General features: G+C 33.1%; 1 protein-coding gene across 1 annotated transcript; it reads left to right on the forward strand.

Annotated features, from left to right (window-relative positions):
- Positions 1-3,693: 3,693 nt before the first annotated feature.
- LOC103497326 (synaptotagmin-1-like) lies at positions 3,694-9,061 on the forward strand. The gene is made up of 12 exons (XM_008459462.3): positions 3,694-3,917; positions 4,836-4,934; positions 5,075-5,125; positions 5,220-5,343; positions 6,085-6,203; positions 6,292-6,393; positions 6,774-6,848; positions 7,287-7,363; positions 7,452-7,698; positions 7,801-8,151; positions 8,515-8,646; positions 8,744-9,061. The coding sequence occupies exons 1-12, from the start codon at positions 3,807-3,809 to the stop codon at positions 8,873-8,875; spliced, it is 1,620 nt and encodes a 539-aa protein (XP_008457684.2). The 5' UTR covers positions 3,694-3,806; the 3' UTR covers positions 8,876-9,061.
- The last annotated feature ends 12,548 nt before the right edge of the window (positions 9,062-21,609 follow it).

Below are 21,609 nucleotides of genomic sequence, written 5' to 3' on the forward strand. Positions count from 1 at the left end.
TACAAAAAGAGGGCATAGCCACAACACCAAAACTAGAATTTTGAAAAATAACATATTGTTTAATATATATTATAGTCTAACACTTCAAAATTAACAATAAAATACAAAAATCTATAATGTGAGTGGGACACGTGCCCCCACTGGCTCCTTAATAAATCAGCTCCTGCTTTTGACGATTTGTCATTGTATCTCACCTTAACCTTAACCTTCTTCAAACTCTTTTAGTATTTGAAAAAAAAAAATTATATGTAGTCTCTAGGTTTTTAGTTTAATTTCTATTTAATTTATATATTTTGAAACGTTATTTAAGTTTGTTGCTTGATTTCTATTTATTTCGTATATTTCAAAATGTTACATTTTTACTCTAATAGTTTAAATTTTATTTCAATTTAGTTCTTAAGTTTCAAAATTTACCCTTTTAACATTGATTTTTCACTAAACATACTCACTCTCGATATTAGATGTTAATGTCTATTAATTAATTTAAACGACCATAAAATTAATTTTTAAAATGAATCCGATGAAAGTTAGTGACACTTAATTAATTATAGTTAAGAACATTGTCAAATACAACAAAATGGACGAAACTATTTACGACATAAGTAGCAAAATTTCATATTTAACATTGGTAGAAGAATTTAAATTTTTTTGTTATATTTTGTGAATATTTTCAAATTTTTTACCATTTATAATAATTTTTCTTTATTATAGTTTATTTTAAATTAATAAATAACGAAAAGCTAAAAGTAATTAATAAGCATCAACACTAAAACTTAAAATAAGTATTTAACGAAAAATTGAAACAATTGATAATAAATCTTTAATCCTACCGATAAAATTGAAACAAAACTCAAAACTAAAAGTAAAATTATAATATTTTCCAATCGGATGATAAATTAAATAAAAACTAAACCCATAAGAAAAGATTTTTTTCTATTGTTGATTATATTTGTTTTGCTATTATTTATACAAACACTCTTTCTCAAACTTTTCCACCAATAATGAAACCAAGACACTTGTTACCATAAATAATATTTATTCCATTTGAGTACTCAAATGAAGTTGTGATTATACCAAAGCACTTGAATAATTTATTGCCCTCAATTTGGCTGCAATCCAACAACAAGTTCATTGATCAAATAAAGGAATAAAAAAAAATGTAAAATTACATTTTTAGGTAATATCTAATGTTATACGAAAGATTTTACTTTTACGGTTTGAATATCTCTTCCTAAAGCTTAAATTATTATAAACTAAAGTCTACGTACTAAATTGTTATAAAATGTAAGAAACAATAGTGTATCTGTTAATCCAAATGTCATCCTAAATATAATCGTTAGTATTAGAGATGTAAATTGATGGAGTAGGACAAGAGATGACTTTTCTATTTTCTATCTCCGCTCTCCAATTCGTTTTCCTAGTTCGTACAAAACCTTATCCTGAAAAAATTTCAAGTAATGGTCAGTGAAACAATTAGAATTCAAAGAGAAATTACTCAAACGGTTCAAGCTAAAAAAGAAAATAATTATCCAAATTTATTAGAATTCAAACATATTCATGGATCATTAAATATTAAATGTTGAAAATGAAATATATTTTTATACGATAAAAATTAAAACAAATAACATAACATAAAATAAAATTATTATAATAAATATGAGAAGAGGAAAAAGTAAGAAATAGAAAAACGTCTTGGAAAATATTGTATTATCTGTGAGGGACAAATTTGGAATATCGTCAATGTCGAAGACTTCCGTATTACCGTTATTTGACAGTTATCGAAGTGGCCCCACTCTTAATTCTTGCCTTCTTGCACCCTCCGACGTGGAGACTCTAGAATTTGCCACGTTTCCCACATGCCACATGACCTCACCACAAACCACTTTTGTATTTCTTTTTCTTTTATAAAATTTTTGTGCTAAATTATAAAAATAATATTGTTTTAAATAATAATAATTTATAAAAGAAAAAAACAAGTATTATATTTATAAATATAGCATAATTTTACTTATTTATAAATCGTATAAATTTTTTATCTAATATTTATCCACACCCTAAAAAAGGTGTTTTTAATTTTTTAAGAATATCATAACACTTTTTAAAAATTTTAAAAATATATCTCACCAATGAAATTATTGGTTATTTATTTCAAAAAAATATCGAGTTTTTAAATTTTCAATAATATCGTTAAATTTAAAATAGCTTTTAATAAATACTGTATGTATGTATGTGTTAGTATATAGACTAGTATAAAGAATAATTTTAAATTTTCAAAATTTACTTTAATATTTCTTTTTTAAGAAAAGTTTAAGAAAGTACGTTACATTGAGATGGTTATCAATTTATTTGAAACTATTTTGAATTGGAAAAAAAGGTTTATATAAAAATATAAACCAAGAACTTCAAACTTAATAAAATTCCACAAAAATTCATACAAATTCTTAACATTAACTTTCGCTTTTAGGACTCGCCAAATTTGTTAAAAAAAACTTGTTTGGCTTTCAACACACACGCTTAATTGCTAACTTACAACATCATTAAAAAACCATTTCAGTCATGAAGTCATTCCGCAGTTCTATTATTCTTTTATTGTTTTTTAATTTTAATATAATCTAGTCCTTAACAAAAATGGGCCATTGTTATTCTTTCAAACAAAGAGAAGCCGAATAGTCTACTAGAAGGGGAGTAAGAGGGTACTCGAAAGGATGAGAGTAGAAATGTCCATGGGACGAGTTGTTCCCGACTACCATTTCATTCCTATCCTCGCTAAATTTCCTGCAGGGATTGGTTTCTCTAAGATAAAATTTAGATAATGTTTATTGTTCATAATTCCTAAAAATTAAAACTCAAATATCACAACAACGTAACTTAATCTATACTTTATAAAAATATATATCAAATAAAAAGCGATATATAATTGGACATTTTCAAATACAATCAAAATATTTACAAAATATAGTAAATTTTCACATTATATCAACGATGATAGACATCGATAAACTCTATAATTGATAAAATATGATATTTTACTATATTTTGGAAATATTTAAAACAATTTTACCATTTCAATAATCTTCCTATATAACATATATATATATAATTAATTAATTAATTAATTTATTTATATATATAAATCTTAACTTTATCTTGCATGATAAGCTATAGTTATATACATAAAATTTAGATATGCAATATAATCATCATCATGTGTTCTCATTTAATAAACAATTTTTTTTTTTAATATATTGTCATTTTCAACGTCTATATATATAAATATATGTATTTAGCGTATCAAATATGTATTATTAGAGGTATAAAGTAACACTTATTTTGGTTGTATATAAGATTGAACACTTATTTTAATTTTCCATTTCAAAACTCTTTCTTTTACCATCATATTTACTTATTTACTGTAATTTTTAATATTTTACCGTTCACCGTTTTATTTTTATTATAATGTTTAGATTTTTCTTTTCAAGCTGTATATATAGTTTATCATAAAGCAAACTAAAGAACACAAACTATCTAACCCATGGAGAAAGGAGAATAATAAGTATGGTTATCTCGTGCCACGTGTAAACAAATTTTCAACCCCATCTCTCTGATTAATCCCTCATGTGTTCAAAATGCGACAACGAATCGCGTTTTCTCGGTGGATTACCAAATAAGAAAAGAATTTTCCTTTTCTTTCTTTTTCCAACTTCCAAAAAAAAAATTCTCAATCAAACTAAAACTAAAACACAAAAAACAACACAAACCTTCGCGGACGCCGGGAGTGGGATCCCGCTCCGACACGGCGGTTTCTGATGGGTTTTCTCAACGCCCTTTGGAGCATTTGTGGGTTCTCCCTTGGAATCTCAGCTGGCTTCATCGTTGGATATTTCTTCTTCATATATTTCAAACCAAGTCATGTGAAGGTATGTTTTCTAGATGCTTCTACGTGACTGGAGTCCCCATATAACACATAACATATCTTCTAGCTCAACTGAACTAAGTTTAGTTTAACATTATATAGAATTAGTGAGAGTGAGTTTTTTTTTTTTTTTTCTCTTTTAAATTTAAATTTGGCTAAGAATTAGATTTTGTTTGGTTTTTGAAGCATTTCTAAAATGTAGGAAAAAGATTTATGGATAGTAAAGTGTATAAGCTTAATTTTTATAAAGCACCAATTGATAATAACTCGATTTTGTTTGTTTTCTTGCCATTTCTTTAGCAAAGTTTTAGTTAGTTTTCAAAACCAGAGATTCAAACTGTTCACTAAATTCCAAAAAGAAGTTTTTAATTTTTGTTTTTTAAAAACGTTTTCTTTTTCAGAACCGGTTTTCAAACCACCCTACAAAGTAAAATCCAAAGACAAAAAATCAAATGATTATCTATGGAGCCTAATAGGATGTTGTTTGATATTTTTGAAAAAAAATTAAAAACATACGAACTCATACCTAAATTCCACAACAAAAACAAAACTTTTTGTCTTCTGAAAATAATATATATATATATATATATATATATATATATATATATATATATATATATATATATATATATATATATATATATATATATATATATATATATTGGTTTTCGAAGCTTTTGGCTTGAATTTTGGAAACACTTCGAAATATAGTAATTAACAAAACATAGAAACTCTCAGGCAGACATCAAAGTTTATAAACTCGACTTTTCAAAAACTAAAACTAATAAATAAAATGGTTATCTAACGAGGTCTACATTTATTAGCAATGTATTATTATTATTATTATTATTATTATTATTATTTTGTTTTTGTTATTTTTCCAAGTTTTAATTTAGTTTTGTGTGTGTTGAGGATGTCACAGGATCCTGAGATTAAGCCGTTGACTGAACCCGACCCCGAAACTATGCAGCGGATGCTCCTTGAGTTGCCGCTTTGGGTGAAGAATCCAGATTATGATCGAGTACGTAAATACTAAAGAAAATATTTTTTAACGAATCATTGATAATTAAAGAAAAAAAGATTTTGTTTGTTCATTGTCACTTCAGGAGTTATTGAAAATTTTCATTGCTAACAATCTTATTTTGTATCATTTTCTTAAAGATGGATTGGCTAAACTCGTTTATTGACTATTTGTGGCCTTATATTGACAAGGTACTTGTTCTTTTTTTTCTAAATTTGATTTCTTCTCCTTTTCTTTTACTTTGTCATCAGTTTAATTTGTTACATTTTAATCTCTGTGGCTTAGGCAATTGCCAAGACAGTAAGAACTGTCATCAAGCCTATAATTGCCGAGGAAATTCCCAAGTATAAGATCCAGTCTGTTGAAATCCAAGAGCTCACGCTTGGGACGCTTTCGCCGACTCTTCAAGGTTTTGGAATTATTTATGCTTTAAACTCTTGTCTCCCAGCCTTCTATTTTTTGAATATGCAAATGGAACATGGTATTGCTTTAAGATGTTTACTCCAATGCTAGAAAAATCTCAAAACAAACACTTTTATGAGAGTTGTAGGATGAAGCCAATCTATGGTTAAACTCATTAACTGCTTTGGGAGTGATTTTGAAAGGGTTAAACTTACTTTTGTCATGTTTAAAATCACTTTAGAACACATCTATCTTGAAGAAACTGACACATAAGAAAGAGACATTCACTTCAAAGAAATAAACTTTTATTAAGAAAATTTACGACAAACAATGGATAGTGTTGGAGAGAACATTCTTTTACTCTCAAAACACACTCACTCTCAAAACACACTCACTCTTGCTCATAAAGTTCCTCACTAACTTGTCTTGTTTTCTTTCTTCCTCTCTTTGCTTGCTTGTTTGGTTTTCTTGGTTTACAAATGAGGATCACACCTTCCTCTCTTTGAGCCTTAAGCACAAGGCTCAGAAAGATCCATATGCACAAGTACAGTTGAAGTGGAAATATGAAAAAGAAGATCCCCAAGCACAAGATGTTTTGCCATTTAGCCTTATTCCTTGAGCACAAGACTAGTGTTGTGAGCCTAGGCGTGCACTCGAAAGGGCTTTTCAAAACACTGTTCTCGCGAGAGTCTTGAATTGAAAACATTGTTTGGTGCAGAGAGTTTTAACTCAACTTTGTTCTTAACAGGTATGAAAGTGTATGAGATGCATGAAAATGAGTTGATATTGGAACCAGCAATTAAGTGGGCAGGAAATCCCAACATCATGGTTGCAATTAAAGCCTTTGGATTAAAAGCCACTGTTCAGGTGAACTGTACATTTTTGGATAAAAGGAAATGTTTGTAAGAACTGAGAACGAGTTCTTATCTTCACTCCCTTTTGCTTTTTTTGAAAGATGGTGGATCTGCAAGTTTTCGCCGTTCCTCGGATCATCTTGAAGCCACTGGTTCCAAGTTTTCCTTGTTTTGCAAACATTTCTGTCTCTCTCATGGAAAAGGTTTGTGATTGTTTTTAGTTTTGTGAGGAGACTGCAATGTTTTTACATGGTTAATGTTGCTTGAACTAACATGGTTAATGTTTCTAAGATAAAATAATTACCTATTCGTTTAGGCCCAATTTAGAAATTAAGAATTCTGATATTTCTTAGGAAATTGTAAGGAGACGGACAAAATTTTTAGAAACAGAGAACTAAAAACAAAATGTTCATCCAACAAGGACTGAATTTCTAAAAGTTAGTGCTATTTCATTTGAACTACTTGTTCTTTCTGTTAACTTGGCATTAAACCTAACTTTGAGATCAGTGGAAGATAATTGTTCAGTTTTTTTTTTCATGTTTATATTTCAACATATCTATCAACTATCTCTTACGATTTGCAGCCACACATTGATTTTGGACTAAAGCTCATGGGGGTAGACCTTATGTCAATACCCGGTCTTTATACGTTTGTCCAGGTACGATGCTCGTCAATTTATCTATCTCGATTTTCATTTCCATCTCCCTCCATTTAAAGGATGACCATTAAATAAGCTGTGTGTTTAGGCTTCATTTGGTTATAACCATTTGGTTTTTAGCTTTTGGAAACTAAGCCTATGAATTCCCCTTCTACCTCCAAATTTCTTTCTAAAAGTTTTTCAAAAACAAAGCGAAGAAAATTAGTTTTTATTCTTAGAATTTAGCTAAGATCAAACTCTTTTACTTAAGGAAAATGAAACCATGGTAAAATGTTGAGATAAAATAGGCTTGTTTTGAAAAACAAGAAAACAACGAAAATTCAAATGGTTACTAGACGGGGCAACATTCACGCTTGGGCTTCCTGGACACCTTCTCTACCAGAGAAAACTTTGTCTGTTTCATATTTATGATATTTCTTTCTAAATTCAATTTGTTAGGAGCAAATAAAAGATCAGATTGCAAGCATGTATCTGTGGCCAAAGACTTTAAAAATACAAATTCTCGACTCTGCCAAGTATGTATTTGGTTCTCCTTGTGAAGTTTTGTCAAAGTTTTCTTTTCTATATATGGATTGGACTAATTGAGTATAATTAACTTTATAGAGCCTATAGGAAGCCTGTGGGAATTCTTCATGTGAAAGTTGTTAAAGCAATGAACCTTAAAAAAAAGGATCTTTTAGGTGCATCAGATCCATATATAAAACTGAAGCTCACCGATGACAAGTTACCTTCGAAGAAGACGTCCGTGAAGCACAATAACTTGAACCCAGAATGGAACGAGGAGTTCAAGTTAATTGTTCGAGATCCTCAATCCCAAGCCTTAGAGCTCCATGTTTTTGATTGGGAGAAGGTATTTATTCTTTACAACTTAAATAATGACTGTGCCTAGGTCGACATGAACCAAAAGGACAGCCTTGAATCTCTTAAAATGTGGAGTTCAAATATATCTCAGATTGGGAAGCATGACAAGATGGGCATAAATGTTGTACCTTTGAAAGATCTTCTTCCTGATGAGGTGAAAGTCTTGACTCTTCCCCTTCTAAAGAAGACTGATTCAGATGGCGTCGAGAACGAGAAGGACCGTGGTCAGGTTGTAGTTGAACTTAAATATAAACCATTTAAAGAGGATGAGATACCGAAAGGTTTTGAGGAAATGCACGCAGTACCAAAAGCTCCCGACGGAACACCAGCCGGTGGCGGTTTGTTGGTGATCATAATTCATGAAGCTGAAGATGTTGAAGGAAAACATCACACCAATCCATTTGTAAGGATTTACTTCAGGGGTGATAAGAGAAAAACTAAGGTACATGTCAATCAATGCAATTTCTTTATTCATTTACATAGAACAAGATTGTCACTGAACATGTTAGGTAACTACAATCATATAAGAACAAAACTTAACAACTAAGGCCAAACCCATTTGATAACCTTTTAGTTATTAATCTTCTCTTTTTGAAGTCTATGCTTGTTCACGAGGAGGAAACACTTGATTTTGAGTCTAATTAAAAAAAAAAAAAAAAGCTTTTAGAACTGCTTTGCTTTGGTTTTTCAGAACTTTGACTTGGATTTTGAAAACATTTTTAGAAGTATATAACAAAACAAATGAACCAATGGGTTAGTCATAAAACGGAAACAAGAAAACCAAATAGTCACGATTTTTTTGCAGCGGGTGAAGAAGAATAGAGATCCAAGATGGGAGGAGGAGTTCGCTTTTCCACTAGACGAACCTCCAACAAATGACAAAGTACACATAGAAGTTATCAGCACTTCTTCAAAAATAGGTTTGCTGCATCCAAAGGTAATTAGTAATAAAACATTACCAAGAAAACCAACAACTACATATTCTACTTTGGTTTTTGAGTGAACTTATAAATATTTTTTGATTTGTTCTTTAGGAATGTCTTGGCTATGTGGACATCAGCCTGTCGGATGTGGTGGCTAACAAAAGGATTAATGAGAAGTACCATCTCATAGACTCAAAGAATGGACGCATCCATGTTGAACTTCAATGGAGAACTTCCTCATAGATCACTTCTTTCTTATTTGGTTTTTGAGCTGTAAATTTCGGGTGTGTTTTGTGTAACTTTTGGACTCTTGAAAAGTGTTTTTATAACCTGCTTTACGTAAGAAACATCAACGATAATGTTAAGAAGCAAATAAGGAAATAACGTGTGATGCATGCTAGTATATAGCAGGCCAATTCCATTGAAAAAGCTTGATTTTTCTGTATTTCTCTAGTTTCAATTGGATTGAGATTTAGGCTAGCAAAGCATAGAACAAAACGGACAGTAAGGAAAGCGCGGAACTATATATCTTCTCAGTTTTATGCTAATGGAAATGGAGGATTTGTATAATCTTAAACCTCGTGCTTGGTTATTCAAAGTACAGACATTTCAATGTTTTTATGGTCTTCACGAATCCATAGTTTAGCTATACTGAAAGATGTGGCTGGATCCTCATTGGAGAGCTAATGTTCGTTAGCTTGTTGATCTTTTGGTTTGAAACTCTTTTGCACCCAGTTCTTGCGCAAGATGCTACTGGATACGTTTGGTCGTAGACGAACCTTATTAGTCGATGTCCAAAGCACATCAGCATTTCTTTTGAAGGAAAAATTATACTCAAAGGACGACATTTCATTTCTTCCTTTCATCAGATGAAGACACTATGATAAGGTACTTTCAATGTCGGACATTATTATAAAACTTTCATTGTGCAAACGTGATTCATCTTACAAAGGTAAGTGTGGAAGGCTATCAGCCACATGCAAAAAAATTATAAAAAAATTCATGTACTAAGTAGCAAAATAGCAATATCAATGGACTTATTAGCAAAATAAAAAAAAAAAGTCATATTTTCAACCCATTTCTTCACTTTTTAATTTCCCTTCCATTGAAGCAGTTGAATTGTATCCATGAATCCCACATGCTACCCAGTTTGAAAAATTAATTGATCTTTACCACATCCCCTTGTTCTTGATAAAGTTCATATTTTTTTCCTCAACCACTATTGTGCTTGAACTTCAGACATATTGTTGACTTTTTACCTGACATGTCAGTAATGTCTCATGTTTCCCACCAATCTCCTCCTTTCAATCTCATGAAACAAATAAATAAAACGATAATCTCGTATAATATAGACAAATAAATAAAATATTTGATAGAGTAGATTTACATAATTTACCAATAACAATATTCACAAGCATAGATAGAAATCGATTCATTTTATATCCTAGCGAGACCCTGTGCTTGGTCGTTTGAAGTGTAAATAACATATTCAAGATATATTTATAACAACTAGTCATATTATAACGTGGAAGCGGATTAAGTGGGCAGATGTCGAGTTGGGGGGAAGATTGGATAAGAGAGATTGAAAGGTACATTTTTTGACAACTACTTGAAAGATCCATTTTCACTCAAGGTGTTATCTGTACTAAAACTATATATATATATATATATATATATATATATATATATATATATATATATATATTATATTGGGAGTCTTGTGATGCTTTTGGGAACAAAGAGATTAGATTAGGTTGGTAGAGAGGGGAGGGCAATGGCATGTGGATCTTGTGAAATAAAGTGGGTCAAATTGAGGATGCCAATCTCCAAACATTGCACCTTTTCTCGCCATGGTAGGTGCTATGGTCACATGCTATGTAATTGTTTGGCGAGTCCATTTCAATCATAAAAGTTTTGGTTTTTGTAACGCCCCAACAAACTCGTTTTTGTTCATCTTACTATTAATATTTATGTATGGTCTTGGAAAATACAAATTTATTGGGAGAATCTTATCAATTTGAAGTTTCCGGTTTATTAAAGTTGGGATTTTCCACTTTTTATTATTAAGTATTATTTTACCTGTTTTAGTATTTAGAATGTATTTAGTGAGTTATTGCTAATTGAAAGGAGGGTTGGTTGATTTTGGTGAGATTTGGAGAGAGAGAGGAGATGGTTGGTTTGGGTTATTTAAAAGGAAAAGAAAAAAAGTTATTGCCTTATAAAAAGCCTTGGGACTCGTGCGTAAAGAAGAAGAGAAAAATCAAAGAAAGAAAGAGGGGAAAAGAAAAGAGAGAAAAAAAATTATTATTAATCAAACCCTAGCCGCCGCCGCCGCGAACCCGAGCCGCCAAGCCTTCCCCTCTCTGTTCAGCAGCGCAGCCGAGTCTGCAGTCAAAACCGAGCCGTCGCCGAGCTTCCAGCCACGTCGGAAGAATCGTCCAAGCCGATCCGTGCACGCCGAGCGTCCGTCAGAGCAGCCGTCTCTCGCAGCCGTCGCCCGAAGCCGAGCCGCGTCACCCTTCGCGATCCACAACCGATCCGTCAGCCAGCCGCTTCGCGCCGCTTCGATCCGGGTTGTTGTCGACAGACTCACGAAGTCGGCCCATTTCGTGCCAGGAAAATCCACTTACACTGCCAGTAAGTGGGGGCAGTTATATATGACAGAGATTGTGAGACTACATGGAGTACCCGTATCCATCATTTCAGACAGAGACGCTCGTTTCACATCGAAGTTCTGGAAAGGACTTCAACTTGCATTAGGTACGAGGTTGGACTTCAGCACGGCATTCCACCCTCAGACTGATGGTCAGACAGAGAGATTGAACCAGATTTTGGAAGACATGCTGCGGGCCTGCGTGCTAGAGTTTTCAGGAAGTTGGGACTCTCATCTGCATCTGATGGAGTTTGCCTATAATAACAGCTACCAGGCTACTATCGGTATGGCACCGTTCGAGGCTCTGTATGGCAAGTGCTGTAGATCCCCTGTCTGCTGGGGCGAGGTTGGAGAGCAGAGGATGCTAGGCCCCGAGTTAGTGCAGACTACCAATGCAGCCATACAGAAGATCCGAGCTCGTATGCTGACAGCACAGAGCAAACAGAAGAGTTATGCTGATGTACGACGTAAGGATCTCGAGTTTGAAGTGGGGGACATGGTCTTTCTGAAGGTAGCACCTATGAAGGGTGTTCTGAGGTTCGTGAAGAAGGGGAAGCTGAGTCCACGCTTCGTAGGGCCGTTTGAGATACTGGAGCGGATTGGCCCCGTGGCTTATCGCTTGGCGCTACCCCCATCTTTTGCTGCAGTGCATGACGTATTCCATATCTCCATGCTGAGGAAATATGTCGCAGACCCAACACATGTGGTGGACTTCGAGCCACTACAGATTAGCGAGAACTTGAGCTACGAGGAGCAGCCTGTCGAGGTCTTGGCAAGGGAGGTCAAGAAGCTTCGTGGTCGAGAAATTCCACTGGTCAAAGTCCTTTGGCAGAACCATGGAGTGGAAGAGGCCACGTGGGAGAAAGAAGAGGACATGAGAGCTCAGTACCCTGAGCTGTTCGAGGATTAGAACTTTCGAGGACGAAAGTTTTCTAAGGAGGGGAGTATGTAACGCCCCAACAAACTCATTTTTGTTCATCTTACTATTAATATTTATGTATGGTCTTGGAAAATACAAATTTATTGGGAGAACCTTATCAATTTGAAGTTTCCGGTTTATTAAAGTTGGGATTTTCCACTTTTTATTATTAAGTATTATTTTACCTGTTTTAGTATTTAGAATGTATTTAGTGAGTTATTGCTAATTGAAAGGAGGGTTGGTTGATTTTGGTGAGATTTGGAGAGAGAGAGGAGATGGTTGGTTTGGGTTATTTAAAAGGAAAAGAAAAAAAGTTATTGCCTTATAAAAAGCCTTGGGACTCGTGCGTAAAGAAGAAGAGAAAAATCAAAGAAAGAAAGAGGGGAAAAGAAAAGAGAGAGAAAAAAAATTATTATTAATCAAACCCTAGCCGCCGCCGCCGCGAACCCGAGCCGCCAAGCCTTCCCCTCTCCGTTCAGCAGCGCAGCCGAGTCTGCAGTCAAAACCGAGCCGTCGCCGAGCTTCCAGCCACGTCGGAAGAATCGTCCAAGCCGATCCGTGCACGCCGAGCGTCCGTTAGAGCAGCCGTCTCTCGCAGCCGTCGCCCGAAGCCGAGCCGCGTCACCCTTCGCGATCCGCAACCGATCTGTCAGCCAGCCGCTTCGCGCCGCTTCGATCCGACGCAGCGCAGTCGAGCGTCCGTCTGCAGCCGTTGCCGAGCGAAGCCGTGGTGTAGCCGGACCACCCACAGCCGTCGCGCCACCCGGATCCGAAAGCCAGCGCCTCGTCGCGTGAGGACCCGACCCGGCCGAAGCCCGCTCCGTGACCGAGGCTCGGCCCGCGCCGCGTGCCTCCGACCCGGAACCCGAGCCACGTGCACTCGCGAGCCGAGCAGCGCCCGCGTGCGAGCCGCACGTGCGTAGCCACTGTACCAAGCCGAGCCGCGCCTGTCTGCACCATGAGCCGCGCCTGTCTGCGCCGCGAGCCGAGCCGGTCTTCAACCTCCAAGCCGAGCCGATCCCTGTCCTTTTTCCAGCCCAGCCGCCAAGCCTAATTTGGCTCCTTCCACCTAATTTTTGGTAAATTAATTAATTATTTTGGCATTACCCAATAAGACTCAATGTTTTGGACACTAAATAATTTAATTTGGAACTAAATTAAATTATTTTCCTTAAGGGACGTCTTGGACCAAGTAACTGCTGCAGTGTGGGATTTCTTCAGTAGGGGCTCGAGCATTGCAACCTCTTTCTAGGGTAAGCCATTTCAAATGAGTCTTGAACCGTTAGTCGTTGGTGACCTAATTACGAATTTTGGCGTATTAAACAGTTAGGACCTCGTCGCTTGGAAAGCATACTGCCTCGCGGTTAGGACTCGTCAAGTAAATCTCCAGGTAAGAGATTCTACTACTAGCTCCATGTTTAGAATTATGAGATCATGTATACCTTCAATTGTGCATGTTGAGGACTAGATTGCACGATGCATGAAATAAATGATAGTATGATGCAAATGATGATATGGTTATATTATAGCATGTTGTTGTGATAACGAGAACTGTTATGGCTGTACGACGGGTGTCGAGATGGAGAGTGTAATGATGATTTATCTGTAATGTTATATGATGACGCCATGTGTATGTATACTGCGATTAGGGTACCTGTTAGCTTAACCTGTTAGAGTCGTACCTGCATGGGTGTCCTTCGGGATCACCACCTATTTAGGACTGCGCGGTCCGACGGGACACTAGTCTAGCATGGATATAGATATGACTCGAGTGACTCGACGGGGTCCTCGCATCCCGATTGTCCTAGGCGTCCCCCGGGGCACCGAAGACCAGAGTTACGTTCCTACGGGAGCACATGTTGCACGTGTTCGGGAACGTGCCAGAGATTGGGTACCAGTTACAGGACTCTGACAGGAAGTTAACAGGCACCTAGTGGGACTAGTAGTGGGTCCCTTACTGAGTATTTTATACTCACTCTCTTCATGTCATGTTTTCAGGTAGAGGACGAGGCAAGGGCAAAGGCAAGCTGGCGAGCGACCCGAAGTGACCGTGGCGAGCCATAGAGACTCCTGCTTCCGCTTATTCTTGTTTTTTGACTTTAGTACCTGAGTTTGAGTATTCTTCATTACTTACCATCTTTTTATGTAGATAGGGCCCGAGTAGGACTTTAGAACGCATTTCATTTTTTGCATAACTACCTTGTTTGAATTTTCATAAATAAAATTTCTCAAACCTTATACGTTTTACTAAATTTTATGACTTAAACCACTTGTTCTATATTTAGTAATGACTTCGATTCAGTATAAGGAGTTGGGTCGTTACAATTTTCTCCTAACAAGTTTAAGCGTAATGTTTGAAATTTTTTATTGTTGTGAATCTGAGCAAAGTTTGGTTGGTCAAGACATATATACGTACGTCTTTGATCAAAAAGTTTGTTGGAATGCATTGAATTTGTCATATGACATTACGAGTTGACCAAACACGGGATGGTGATTGAGATCTAGGGGTGACACACTTTGGTTGGGGCTTAAGCGCAATAAACTTATATGTTATTGTTTAGAAAACTTCTATATATAAACCCTTTGTTTAGTTGTTGTTATTCTTAAAGTCAAATTAGAAAACTATATTAAGATCGATTTAGGTGATCGATTTACGGGTTTGGTTAGTATAAAGAAAGACACTCAAAATTAGTCATAAAAGTGTTCCATTGTTATAATTTAGTTATAACAAATATAATCATTCAATGTGAAAGCTAACTTCGGTATAAAAACATGTGTGAAAGTGAAAACTAACTTTAGAATAAGAATATATTTGAGAGTATTAATATATTATTGGTGCTAGGAATGTGACAAGGAGAATAATGAAATAATTAGTATATTAGAGTTTAATATTTGTTTAGTTGTTAATTAATTAGATTAAACAATTTTTAGTTATTATTTTAGATTAGTCTCTTTAGGATTGTAAGAGAAAACTTTTGTAATATCATAGTTTCGTGTGGAAAATATGGATAGAATTATTGTAGTTGTAATGTCATTTTCTTTTCAATTGACGTGAAAAACGGCTCATATGTTGTATTTTATAATTTCGAGATGATGACTTAAACATGTAAACAATTTTTGAAGTAAAAAGGAGTACAAAAATTACTAATATAAGACATTTAAGTAGATAAAAGTAGAATAAATTAATTAATGAACATATTTTAAAATTCTAATCCAAAATTGGAAAAAAAAAGTGACAATGTTACCTACCTAACTAACACATATTTATACATAATAATGGCAACTATTTGCGATTATTTCAAATTACGCGTACTAAAATAATGATAAAAGAAACATTATTCTTGAGATAGGATAATAATCGCAATTATACCTTCAAATTTATACAAATGTTAAAATTAGACCTTCAAACTTATATTGTAAAAACGTCATGTATTAAATGTGTAGTTTTTATCATATGAGAGTTCAATTTCTATGATTGCCGTAAGTTTGAGAATCTAATTTTAATATTTGTATAAATTTGAAAGTCTAATTTTTTTCGAGGAAAGGTTTGAAGATATAGTGTAAGAGTTTCTATGGATTAACTTGGAAAAGTTGTTTTAGCAACGATAGATCCAACGTTTAGAGAGCGATTACAAAGGTATGAGGAAAGCTACAAGGCATCGACCGAAAGACAAGCAAAGGTGTCAACAACAAATCTGTCAGATCACTATTGATTAACTTCAAGTGTTTTAATTAACTGCTCCATCAACAAAAACTACTGAAGCAATTGCAAGAGGATATGGTCTTATTCCCATTCTCAGAAGTTGTAAAGCTATTAAGGTGTTGTTGTTCCCCTATCATTTTCTAGTCTAAAGATAACCTTTCTTATCTCAAACGACATTTGTAAAAACTTTTTTCTTAAAATACGAGTGTGCGGAGGTTGCGAGAGACGTCCATTGTAGCATCGACTATTCGAATTTGGATTAGTTGACTTGTTCAAGAGCAAGAACAAGTACATAATCGTTTCGAAATCCTTATTGTGAAGTTAATTATATTTGAAGGGGGAGAGTTTTGTAATTTTGCCAAAAAGAAAAAAAGAAAGAAAAAGAAAAAGAAAAAGAAAGAAGTAAGAAGTGAGTGAGATCTAAAATTAGTTGTCTCAATCAATCATTTACCAAACCATTTATTTGATATGTTATAAAGAAATGAAATTAGAAAAAAGGAAGGCTTAAAATTAAATAGAAGGAAGGCTAAGATTAAAAGCTAATATCTACCAAAGGAGGGGTGGGGCCAATCCCATGTATATTCTTGCTTTGAGGAGGGTAGGTGCCCCCACATGTGGAGGACAGCCAAAGAGGTAGGTAAAGGCCTTTGAGGATATCAACTTTCATTGGTCTTTTTCAAATACCCCCTTGCACATGACTTCCACGTGCTCATGTGCTGCCCCTTCCCCTTCCCCTTCCCCTTCCCCTTCCCCTTCCCCTTCCCCTTCCCCTTCCTCCCTCTTCTTACTATTCTATTCTATTCTATTCTAACCCTTTATTTATTTATTATCAACCCACCTAATTATTTCTCTTTTCTCTACATATACATATAATTTTGTTTGACTTTCTTTCTTTCTATCTTTTTTTTCTTTTAAATATATTTTAGAATTTTATCCATTGTGTTTGTTTCATTTCCACCCTTTAATTATAATATAAATCAATTTTCTTAACCACGTAAAAAGAAGTTTAAACAAACGTTTCTACTCTCAATTTTGAAACAATTTAGGTTTTACATTTTAGTATACTATAATTTATTCTTTTTTACTCTCAAATTTTTTAACCATGGGTAAAAACTTTATCATTTCAATTTTTGTTGTTTTATGATGTAGATTTTGTATTTTATAAATATATTTAGTGATCTTTGATGATTAGATTTTTTTTTAGTTTGTTTATGTAAGAAATTTCGTTAAATCTTAAGATTAATTTCTATAATAAAGATGACATTGTTACACATTTTATAGTATAAGAACTAAATTTGTCACATAGTAAGATCGAGAGACTGAAAACATAAAGAACTAAATCTTTACAAATCAAAGTTTAAGAACTATGACATTATTACTTCCATGAACTTTTAGGTTCTAAAAGCGATTTTTAATCGAAATTTTTCTAAAAAAATTAACCTAATTCTCTAACACATCTCACGAAAGACTTAACGTTGTCGATAATATACAGAACAACACCAATGACAAATAGTGATAATATTAGTTAGAAAGCAAATGATATTGACCTAGTAGATTAAATATGCGTCTAAAATTTAACCAAGTTGATAAAGATCTAGTTTCTACTTTTAGTTTGACATTTAAGGTCGATCCCTTTTCGTAGGCAACTTAGATTAGTTGGTTGTTTAATCTAACTCTCATTTGTCATTTTTTATTTTGGTTATACACACCAATCACCAACTCGAATTTGTGTGTTTTTGAGATGATCATATGTGTGTGTGTGTGTATATATATATATATATATAGTATCTATAAATTCTTAAATAAAAGATACCAAACTTAAAGTTTAAGGTGGAAGATTTGACTAAAAAAATGTAATTAAGTTGGCTTAAAAGGAAAGAGAGAGTTTAGAAAAAGAGTGGTAAGAGAGAAATAGGGATTATCATATGGGGTTGTGTTTTGTTGTATAGGAAAAGGGGCATGTGGAGGTGGTGATGGTGGTGGTGGTGAGGAGGCATTGAGAAATTCTGTTAATAAGGTGTGGTGTGGTTGGGTTGGGACAATGACATGATGTGAGGTTGTTACTATATATATATATATATATATATATATATATATATATATATATATATATGTAATAATTATATTATATTAGACCTAACTAAATTAATTATTAATTAACAAAAAAACAAACAACAACAATAAACAACAAAGTCCAGTTTTCATGGAACCACTTTCCTTTCTCTCATTGCTCCCTCACAAATATTATTATTATTATTATTATTATTATTATTATTATTATTATTATTATTATGCACTTTTCCCCTTATACCCCTCTCCTTTTCCATTTATAATTCTATTATAGTTTATATTTTTATGAAATAAATCCTCTATTATGTAAAACTAACATTGGAAGAAGTAACGTACGTTACGTATGCATGATTTTTAAAGGTAATCGTAATGATTGGTCTTAGCCTGCATTTGAGTTTTGAAAATTTAAAATTTTAATTAACATGATAGGGCGGAATGTAATTAAATTGGTGCACTTACAAAAGTTTTTGCTCTAAGAAATCATTGAAGGGATGATTGGACCCTCGTTAAAGTATTATGTCAAGTTTATGGTAGAGTGAATGAAGTTTGTCTTTGTTCTATATTCAATTTTTTTTTAACTACGATTTATTATTTATGAACTTACAAGAAAATAAGACAATTAATTAATTATTTTTAGAACATTACGATCTAATTAATTAAAAACTACACTAAATTTTTAACTAAAATATATGCAAATAATCTAACTTATTCTCGTGATAAAGAGACGTGTTTGGTCTAATAGTTGGAGTTGAAAAGTGGAATTGTATGAACTACATCTTCTTTTTCGATTCAAGGAGTTTATGACCGCTCTACGACTACAAAACGTTAGTTTTATGTTTTATTAACTCCATACATTGTGAGTCTACGATTAAACAAGGTTTCACAACTTCCATTTAACCTTTCAAATATGAATGTAATGATGTTAGAAATATTATATATTATTGTATAATATGGTATATTTGTAATTTTCGTTTTTTCTTTTTGTTGGGAGAAGACCTATGATGTTGGAAGCCAAAAAGGGGGCACAAGTTGTGATGTGGGAATAAAGATGATATCTCTTTCATATATGAATGTAAAGTTGATATGTTTTGATGGGTTTTGCTAAAGAAGTGCAAGAACAATAGGAGAAAAAAAAAAGTAAAAAAAAAAAGAAAAAATTTAAAATCTAAAATTGGTAGGTGAAACCATATATATATATATAAAGCTTTTTATAAAAGTGCCCATCTCTTTCTTTCACTACTAAGTAAAGTATGGTGTAATTTATTTCTCCTCATACACATATTCTTAATAAAATTATAGTTTTATCTAAACGTTTTTCGTTTCGTTACTAAATAAAATGCAAATTAAGTACGAAAACCCTATATTTGAGTGTAGAAAAAGAGAATCGTTTTGTTTTTAGGTTAAACAAACTTGTACATCACCAAAACTAAAGTGAGCTTAACTCAACAGTAATTATACGGTTTAGTTCGATCAAATCTTGTTTTAAGGAAAATGATAGAAAGATAAAAAAAAAAGAGAAAAGGAGGAGTGGAAGTTGAACCAAAGGCCACACACAACCACAATCACAACCAAAATTTCATTATATCTTTTTTACTATTTGTTGCATCATCATACCAAACTCCAAACTCTTCTAGAAACCCTTTTTCCCCCCAACCCTTATTTATTTAATAATTAATTTCTCTCTACCTAGCTTTTCCCTCCCCATCCCCTATTCTCTTGGTGAATGATAGTGTACCTAAAGAAAAAAAAAAGAAAAAGAAAAGAAAAAAAAAAACCACAACTACCATACCATCTTTATACTTATTTGCACAAGGATAGTAAAACCACTCATCACAATTTCCTCTTGTGTACCCACCACCCCTACCTAAAATTAACAAATCTTACTCCACATCCTTATTTCATTCATCTAATCAATCAAACATATTTTGCCATCCTAATTTAGTAATGTTTTGAATGACCTTGTCATTTGCTCCCAAAATTTGAACGAAGAAGGAAAAACACATATAACTTTCACGTGACAACAACTGTAAATTTATAATTTGAGGGAGAGAAACCTTAAAAGAAAAGGAAAAGAAAAGTAGGATGGATTTATTTTCCGATGAAATAAAGTTCCCAATATCTCAAATCACGTTAGAGTTATTTCCTCGTACGAAGTTATACGAATATATTTATTAGAATAACAACCAAAAGTTTTACCTTTTTCTTTGAAGATTTAGGACGAGAAGAAAATATCATTTCTTGTTCTACATAAGTTAAGATTAGTATTAGATCTGATCAAATCAATGATTAACTGAACTTATTTTAAACATGAAAGCTAGATAACACCACACAACAACTATTTTACATCTCTACATTGGTACGACATTGTTTTATTTAAATCTCTCTAAACGTTTTCCTATTTCGTAAGAGACATTCAAAATGAAACTGATCCCCTAACAAATAAATGTAAACCCATATATAATATTAAGAAACACATAATAAACTATCAAAACCCACTTTAAAAAAAAAGGTTTAATCTTTTTTCCACTTTTGCTTGTCTAGGGTGCAAAGGCCACTAAACAATGTGGTGTGGGGCATGTGTAGGAAATAATTGAGCCAAAAATAAAAATGGAGGGTTTAGTTTAGTTTAGTTTCCTTATGTCATATATTTAGAATTAATTATATAAGTAGCTGTGAATGTGCATGATAGTACATGTTGTCTGGTGAGTAAAGCAAGATTTGGAGAGCCAAATGAAATTATCAAAATAATTAAAACATAAACCTAAACCAAACCCCACCCAATATTAATATACAATATTGAAGTTGTTTAGAGAGAATTATGAAAGAGAATTAACAAATTTTGATAACATATTGAGCGACTCTTGGATCTTGTTCACACATTTATGCTCTTGTTGTGAACACTTCATTGGCTTGTTCTTCAACCCCTTTTTTTAGAATTTGATCTCGCCTTTTGAGTTGACCTAGATCACAAGTTGCTACATCGGTTTGTTGTTGAGCCTAACACACTTTGATGATTAAGTTAGTATGCAATGTATATATAGTTCAACTAGAATGCAATAAAAGTAAGATATGTCCTTTCCTCCGGGGAGATTACTTACTTCTTCCTTTGGAGGTCGTCGAATGAGACTATGTATAAGACCTTTCCTACGACAGTCACTTATAGTTACGTGTACATATAGCAATGTCAGGCTAAACACTGCTTTCGATTATTTCCTTATTAGTATATGTTTATAATTAGCTCGATCAATCTATTCAAACTCTAGATTTTGACTTTTCTCTTTTGGGACACACATTATATTTTCTTGGATGAAAGTTATAACATTGATAAAATAAATTAACTTTAAGATACTAAAGTTAAAACTTATTAACAGTACGAACTAAAACTGTACATTTAAAAGTACATCAAACTAAAATTAAACTAAACATCAAAATATACAAACTAAAACAATATTTTAACTAAATAAAAAAAAACAAAGGATGATACATATGTATATATATATATATATATATGTGGAAGGTTGGGAATTTTGGCCTAATATAGAAACATTATCATTATATATAAAAATAATTTAAATTGACACCAAACTAAATGTCACCTCTATAGTTAAATGTGACTTTAACTTTATTATATG

Source organism: Cucumis melo, chromosome 11 (assembly GCF_025177605.1).
Source record: "Cucumis melo cultivar AY chromosome 11, USDA_Cmelo_AY_1.0, whole genome shotgun sequence".
In the NCBI taxonomy this organism is placed as follows: domain Eukaryota; kingdom Viridiplantae; phylum Streptophyta; class Magnoliopsida; order Cucurbitales; family Cucurbitaceae; genus Cucumis; species Cucumis melo.